Source organism: Lathamus discolor, chromosome 5 (genome assembly GCF_037157495.1).
Source record: "Lathamus discolor isolate bLatDis1 chromosome 5, bLatDis1.hap1, whole genome shotgun sequence".
In the NCBI taxonomy this organism is placed as follows: Eukaryota; Metazoa; Chordata; class Aves; order Psittaciformes; family Psittacidae; genus Lathamus; species Lathamus discolor.
Window position 1 is genome coordinate 41,228,220 of NC_088888.1, and position 8,309 is coordinate 41,236,528.

Sequence of the window (8,309 nt, forward strand, 5' to 3'; positions counted from 1 at the left end):
CAATGATCCTAATTCAATCAAATATGCCACTATGCTTAACAGATCAGAAGAAATGTGCACAACACATCATGTATTTGTAGAGGCAGTGTTTTTTACAGGGCCTGTGCAACAACCATTTGCCACCCTGAAAGGCAAACTTTACAAAGGCAGTGTAAAGAGCAGTATAAAAAATTTGTTATTAGCCTGCAGCCTGACAACAGTATTGCCATCTGCAAGTGCTGCAGATTCCTAGGGCATAGATAGCCAGTTGTCTGTCTGGAAAGACTGATGATCAAATGGGAGTCCAACACAAGTTACACCTTTAGGAGGCAAAGGTGAACAGCTTATATTCAGAAAGCATGGGCACAAGCTGTAAAACTCCTGAGCAGTGGGAAGGCTGAACTTACTGCTTTTTGCATGACAACGCTTGGGATTTTTTTTTTCAGTTCGGAAAAAAAATCCTCATCCACCTGAGCTCCTGAGAAACACCTCTGGTGGGATCCAACCAGTCAATGGGGCTTCAAATGCTTGTGGGAGCTGCAGATAAGGAAAACAGCAGAGGTTTTCAGAGCTGCTGAGCATGGAGCTTGCTTGCATCCCTGCCCCACAAGCTTCCCTCTCCCTCCAGCCAGGTCTGATGCTTTCAGAGGCCTGGCAGCGCAGCACTGTGGCCAAGGGAAGGGGACATCCTGCATCAGCAACCATCTGCCTGAGCTCCCTGTGGCAGCCCAGCCCAGGCTGAGCAGTAGGCATTTGTCTGTCATATCACCAGCTGCCCATCACCACTGCCTGGCCTCATGTCTGAGTGTCAGTCCCCAGAACTGCAGCAGCTTCTGAGTCTGACTTTTTCCTGAAGAAAATCCAGATGTTGTCTCCATTCTCTGTATGATCCTGGAGATGTTCAGAAATGCAGAATCATGAAAATATAGAATCATAAATATTTATTATCATATTAAAAAACTCAGAAACATCAGCTTTGCATTTCAGGGCTCTTTTCTTCTGAAGCTCCACATTTGTTACCATGGAAACTTTGAGATACACCCAGAAAACCCACAGGCTTTACTAGCTGCTTTATCTTCTGCAGCATATTAGGGAGAGTGGTACATTACAAACGAGGAACCTCATGACTAAGCTTCCTGTGGCAACTGGGTTAAGCTTGCATCCAAAATGCTGGCATGTTAAGGCATTTATGATGGCTCTTCAAGAACTGTTTAAATTGTTGGGAGTTTGTTTCATTCCCAAGTATATGAGAGAATCTGACAAGTTACAGTGGGAGAAAGATCTCATTGACCGCTGTCTCTGCAAGGGCTGCACACTTTTTGGCAGCACATATGCAGAGCAACAGGCTTTTACCAGTTCATTAATAATTTATTGCTGCTCTGATACTGCTTTTGACTAGGAAATATTCTGGATTTTCAGTATAATTTGTCCTTCTGTAATTTCATCTAGGGCTCTCACTTGTGCATCTATATGCTATGTAAAATACCTTCCAGACTCGGTGCTAGCGCCTTGCAGATGTTTGAAATCAGACAATATATTCAGCTATTTTAGCTTTCTCTCACGTACTCTCTTCTCTGTCTTGGATGTTGGTTTTGTTTTTTGTTGCTGTTCCTTATACAGCTTCCAGTTTGTCAGTATCTTTCTGGTAAAAATGTGATGTTCCAAATCATTTTCCATCAGAACCACAGAGGATTACAGAAAGCAAGGAAAAACCTCCAACCATCTTAATTACTATTAAACTGCAATCATAGGAAAGACCTCCTAATGTCTGTACAATTGTGTGGTGCTTTTGAGCAGAGAACACAGAATTCATGGGCTATTTTTATGGTTTTATTTTATTCAAAGCTCATTAATTAGCTTTTCTTATTCAACAGCAGCTCTAGGTCTTTTTCTATGGCATTTCTTTTGCTACAATGTGTTTTAAAGGTTGTTGATCTTCACAGCCTTCCAGTCCTACAGAGTATTTTGTCTTAGTTTCACCCACCTACACTTTCCCTAAATTAATTTCATTCTATCATTTTCTTCCTGTGTTCATAAGCTTTCCACATCCCTTTGCTCAAAACACTGTGATTTTCAGTTTTCACATTCTATGAGCTCTGCTCCTTTTTGATCCCATCTGAATAAATGCTTTAGTTCAAGTATTTACATTGGCTGCACTGTCATATATATTGATTCAACTGTGCAGCACGAGACACATCTTCAGATAACACATATGTGCTTCTCCATTGATATCAGAGCATCTATGATGATTTGCACCGTGCTTTTCTTGTGCACTAACTTTAAAATCCTTTAAAAAAATTACAAAGGTGATCCAGTAGGATGTATTCATTCTGAATAATTGGTGGAGTTTATTTAATAACAGAGTCAAAAATTATTCACTAGTAAGAGCATTTTCTAATTTCACTTTGATTTGTGGGTTTCTGATCTTCATTACTTGAACACTGAAAGAATTTACTTGCTATTTGTGACTGTTTATTATCCTGAACTTCATATTATCTATTGAAATAAGTTGTTTTCTCTAAGCAACACAATAGTAGCTGTTTGATTTTTTTCTTGGGTTTTCTTTTTTCCAAAATACTTAAAGACCAGAGTGGTGAATCAAAGATTCTTTGCTACTAATTGGATGGGTGACTGAAATGTGCCATACCTTCTATATTTCACATGATACCAAAATTTTGTAGTGGCAATTATAATGCTTTTATAATGCTGCCCTTTATACACATTGTCAGTATAATATTCTTTGTAGAGCTAGACAAGTAAGATCATGCTAAAGTTGTAGGACTTCAAATATGTTGCGGCATTACATTTAATGCCCAAGTGGCCTTACTGAAATGGAGACAATAATAGAAGAGACAGATATCATCAAAGCACCCTCAACACACTGCAGTGCAGGTACTAGTATTAAAGTTTGTTAGCTTGGGTCCTAGGAACAGTGAGGCTGCAGCAGGACAGAGCTTTTCTCAGGCTCATTACTGCTTCTTATGTGACTGCAGGGTTGGAGAAAACTTGTGGATGGCTAACTGCCCTACTGTGGGCAAGGCAGAAATTCCTCTGCTGGATTCCCTAGGATGGCATCCATTAGCAACTGCTGTTTGGGCTGGGATAGGTTTTGACCAATGCACAAGGGCTTTGGATGGTGGCTTTTGTTTGCTTCCTTCGCTTTAACCTCATCAAGGCACATACCACTCTGTTTAACCATTTCATGTGGTATCAATTAGAGATTGTTATGCATAAAATGTTTAAGACAAAAAAGACAAGGGTTCAGGCACACAGAACTGAGAGTTCATGTAATTCTCCATGACCAGGCATGTCCTATAGCTGTGCAGAGGTATTTTGGACCACAGTCTCAGACCTGGGTACATCAGTTCTTTTAAAGACTTTCTGCAAGTAACTGCTCAGGACTGAAGCTATTTTTCAGCTTGCTTAGTGTCTGTAATCATAAGCTGAAAGTATCTGAAAATGACTGCCCCGGAGACATGAAGAGGGTATGTTGTAAAGATAGATGCATGTATTAAAAACAACACTTTGAATTACAAAAAATAGCAACAGATCCAGTCATGGAACTAATAAAAATTCACACAAGAAATATGCCTATTTCCCCAAAATACAAAAACCCTATACAAAACTGTGGTGAAAATTGAGAAACAGCATTTAAATTTGATGAATGTCATTGCCTATAGAGAAAAAGTAAACCTATCTTATGCAGGAAATCCAAGAACCTGTCTGAACATTTAGACTAGATGCAAAGATTTGAATAAATAGTACTTGAAGTGCTACACTGGGTATACACAACTACAAACCTTAAGATCCCTTGAGGCTCCAAGGAGTTCACTTCCAGGCAGTAAGTGTGGAGTCTATGGCAAATTGCATAAAGAAGAGAGAAAGCTTGGAAAGGCAAGTAAATATGTGACGAACATGAAATAGTCCCACCTGGTCATGTTTTCAACACCTCAGCTGTGATCAGGTTTGGTGCCCTCTCCTGCCTTTGTGTGAAAAACTCATCCCTTCTCCCATTATATCAGGCAGATTATTTTGATCTTCACCTTCTCCCATGGGTGCTTCCTTCAAAAAAGAAGATGACAATCACTTAGCTAATGGTGACCATGCATCTCACATGCAGTCAGGTTTGTCGTCATCACTTGCACAAGTGAGCTGACTCTTGTCTCACTGAGACCCAGTGCAGGTCTGAGCTTTTCCAGCCCCAACTTCACTTTTTGTCTAAATGTCAGTTAACGCCGTTCAAGATGGCTGGTGTTTGTTCCAGCATAACAAGCCTTTTTCTTGCATGCTAATTCTGCCCAAATGTGTCAATGTCATTGTCACTACATACCAGCTGCCCAGCAAGACAGAGCACAGGTATTTCTAAGACGGTCTTGTCACTCTGTCTCAAACATGATATGTTTGCAGGGTAATGGTGCATGGACACAGCACACTGAGGGAAAGAGCTGGAACGAGACTAAGGAGAACAGTAACAGAAAAGAGAGATTTCCCAGTGGAAATTGCCAGACTGACCCCACAGAGAGCCACTGTGGCTCAAAAGCTGTTTGTCACAAGGCCATCAGAGTCATGAGGAGTAAGGTCTGTCTGGCAAGCGGAACCAAGGTGCTTTGGCAGCACCAGCCTTGCCCAGTAGCAGGCAAATCCTGATTAAGTGGTTTGTTCATGTTTGGGTATTGCAGTCCCAGCACAGTTTACGTATGGTCATTGACTTGGGCTTGCTTAAGGACATAATGGAGAGCGCTACAGAATAAAGAAGTCAGAAGAGCAGAATTTCAGAGTGAGGCAGAGGAAAATTTACTGAATAGGAAGAAAAGCTGAAGACAGAGGTAGTAGGTCCTTAAAATAGCAGTGCTTGCCTTTGATGTAAAATACAAAATCTTGGGAACAAAATGAGATAGGGACTAAACAGATGGTGTGAAGAGAGATTCAAAAGTGAGATGATGCACTGGAGCTAGATGTAAAGAAGTAAATGATGCAGAAGTGGACTTAGCATAAGAGACAGCAGATAATCATTATGGTTTGATTTGGATTTTGGTTTTTTTTGGGGTTTTTTTTTATTTTTTTCCAGAAAAGCCCTTTGCAGTATTTGTAAGCTCTAGCATCAGCACCATACAATATGAGACCGCTTGACTTATTTTCCTCTCTACAAAAAGAGACTTGTTTTGAAGTTAAAGCAGACAAATGTGTTCCTGTGTGAAGAGTTTGTAGATGTTGATATGTTAAAATATTACTGTAAAAATCTTTCACGCCCAACAGTTACATTCATTTGCTTATCTCTATAGCACTTCAAAAAAATGTCATACCACAGCTCATTTTGATCAAAACAGGAATGCTTTTAAACCTTCATTCTTATATTTCCATTGATCAGTATAATATAGAGGATTCATTCTTCAACAGGGAACTTGACTTTTTCCCTGTAGATTAAAGATCTAAATCCAAATTGCTCCAGGTCCTACCAATTACATGCATTGGGGGGTTATGAATTTTTTAGATGGGCCCTTTCTTGTGAGCCAGTTCCCACAGAATTGGTGAGTCACGGGTCCAGTGTTTAGAGTCTGGAGTTGGAGATGAACTTCCCAGGTTGGATCCATCTCAGATTCTTTTTTTCTCCAGGAATATTTACTGCGCAGCTGGAAAGTGCCACATTGTCACGTACATTTCTTTTCCGTTTTGCCAGATTACATTATCTGTGTTGTATTAGTTTTTTCCAGCTCTGAAGGAGTCTTTTGATATTCTTATGTTTTCTTTTACAAAATTCAACTGGTAATTATTTAATTCCTGAAAAAGAGAAGTGCAGGAGTCTGAGCAAGGAAAAACAGAATACTTAGAACAATACTGCAGGCTGTATGCAAGGGGAGCAGTCACCCTTGATGCGTGCAGTAGCAGGAGGCAAGGCAGCTGTGCCAGCCTCCCACCCGGATTGCCTCCCACCTGCACTGAAATCATAGGGTCTGAAATTTAATCCTTTGTTTACTTCTGCCTATTGAGGGATCAAACCCTGAGATAAGGCTGCTTGGCATAAATCATCTCAGAACTTCTCTCCCTCTCTGGTTTCCACCCAGGTATATTTGTGTGTATTATAATTTGTGAATGTTTTCTACTGCTCGACCTGCAATTAAACAATTGTTTGGTCTTCTTAAGTACCGCTCAGCTTCCTGTCCCACCAAGCTGCTAATGAGGTATCACTCTGCTTCAAGTGCTGCTCCCTGCAAAGGTACAGGGAAATGCAAAAGAACTACAGCTCCTCAGGGACAGACCTGGCCCTCATGTCCTCACTCAGCCAAACAGCCCAGCGTTTTGATGGGATCCAGCCAGCACGCAGAGTCGGAGAGTTCGACTCACCACGATTGTGTCGTTGCTTGTTCCTCCACCCACACAGACCAACTGTTCTCAGTCCCAGCATTTTATCCTGGTTTGTAAATATTAGTTGCTCAGGAAGCAGTGTGTTTGCCTCCTACCTGATGGAGGCCCTGGGAGTCCTTCATTTCTGTAATAGCTAATCTGTTCTGAAGCGCAAAGCGGGGACAGGGAATAAAAGGGAAAGGAGGGGTTAGCAGCAATTCCTCTCTCTACCCAGAGTTCCAAAGGCTATGGCTGTGTGTTGTTTTTCTTCTAACAGTATGGAAATGTTTCTTATAAGCTGTAAATTAGGCTTTGTCCTGGGTTCTTAATGAACCCAGTGCTTTCTTAATGAAAGCACTTCCTGTGACTTTTTCCCCTTTTTTTCTTCCCCCTGCAAAGTAGGGTTAGCAAACCTAGATACAGCCGGCCCTCCCAGAGTCCTTTCCACAGGCTAGGCTTCCCAGGCTGGCTATAGGGTGGGTAACCAGCATGGAGTAATTGCCTTTGGATGTAAATCACAGTAATTGCTGCTGTTAAAAGGCAGTATTGTTTCTGGGAGGAGATAAAGAACTGGAGGGGGGAGGCTTATTAATGAGGCAAAGCAGTCAGTATTTTTGTAAGCTTGTTTGTATACTGCCCATGTCTGCGTAATGTAAATGAAAATAAACCCATCTTTATTTTATTCATAGTTCTAATGGAAAGTCTGTGTCATGGTCTGAACCAGGTGGAAGACAAGCTCTCCAAGGAGAACACACTTGGCACAGACTCTCAGTGCATGTGAAGAACCAGGAGACAGGGTGCAATCAGACAGCAGTAATCAAACCCCTCACTAAAAGCTACCATGGCCAAAGCAAGAGCCTGACTTTTACTGACATCAGCAGTAAGACTCTGTACAATGTGGAGGAAGAAGACAGAGAACCCGTTCGCCTCAACCAGCCCAGCAGCCCCTCCATGGTGGTGCACAGGCGGGTGGCGACGACCCCCCCACTGCAGGACACGGCAGAGGAGACCCACCTCTTCCTGCCCGAGCAGTCCCCCAAGACCCTGCCTCTGCAGCCACGGTCCCTCATGGACCAGCTGCAAGGAGTGGTCAACAAGATTGCTACCGGCATTCCCGACTTCAATGCTGCCCTCCCCACGACTGGCTCTGGGAACGGCGTGCGGCCCCCGTACCAGCCCCCTCCACCGCAGCAGCCATCCCTGTCTCCTTTCCCAGTGGCTGCCTTCAGCGAGGAGCCCCTGTCTCCCCCAGCTGAGGAAACGGAGAGCGAGAAGCTGAAGCTCATTCAGGAATACGTCTACGAGAAGAACCCAGAGAAGGAGGACAAGGAGCTGGCGACCAGCAAACTGACTCTGGAAGACTCTCCAGCACTGACACCCCCATCCCCATTCCGGGATTCTGTGGTTTCAGGCAGCTCCGTGCCCAGCTCCCCGGTCTCGGAGTCGGTGCTCTGCACACCCCCAGATGTGACCTATGCCTCTGTCATCCTGAGGGATTATAAGCAAACCTCATCCACCCTGTAGACACTGCAAGAGACAAGACGAGAAGGACTTTGGCAGCTGCCAATTGGGAGGTCCTGGGGAGACAAGTCTCCAAGGGCTGGAGAGAGAATGCTCAGAGAACGAAGTCTCATATGACAGGGCAAAAACTTCATCCTGCACTTAAATTATTAAAAGGACACAAAAAGAAAAAATTCCGTTCTGAGGGCTCAACATTCTCTAGCTGTTAAAACTGAAAATATTGTACTTTGAGAAAAAGATAGGAAACAATAACAAAGCACAAACCCAAGAGACAACTTCTATAGCAAAAAATGAATAAACACACAGGAAAAAAATATCACACTTAGACACACCTTCTCTTGGCAATGCTTGAAAAGGACTCTGGGAAGTGTGACCTGGAGAGGTCATTATCACATCTCATGACTGCTGCCCGTCTGCTACAGAAGCAACACACCCAGGAGCTGGAAGGGCAGAGTGTGGTGAGGAGG

At 42.9% G+C, this 8,309-nt stretch overlaps 1 protein-coding gene across 1 annotated transcript in view; it reads left to right on the forward strand.

Annotated features, from left to right (window-relative positions):
- Positions 1-8,021, forward strand: part of GRM1 (glutamate metabotropic receptor 1) — a 175,638-nt gene extending 167,617 nt beyond the window's left edge. Inside the window, exon 8 of the mRNA XM_065680507.1 lies at positions 7,011-8,021. Coding sequence (XP_065536579.1) covers positions 7,011-7,845 — 835 coding nt within the window. The 3' untranslated portion in view covers positions 7,846-8,021. The remainder of the gene's footprint in view (positions 1-7,010) is intronic.
- Positions 8,022-8,309: the final 288 nt, after the last annotated feature.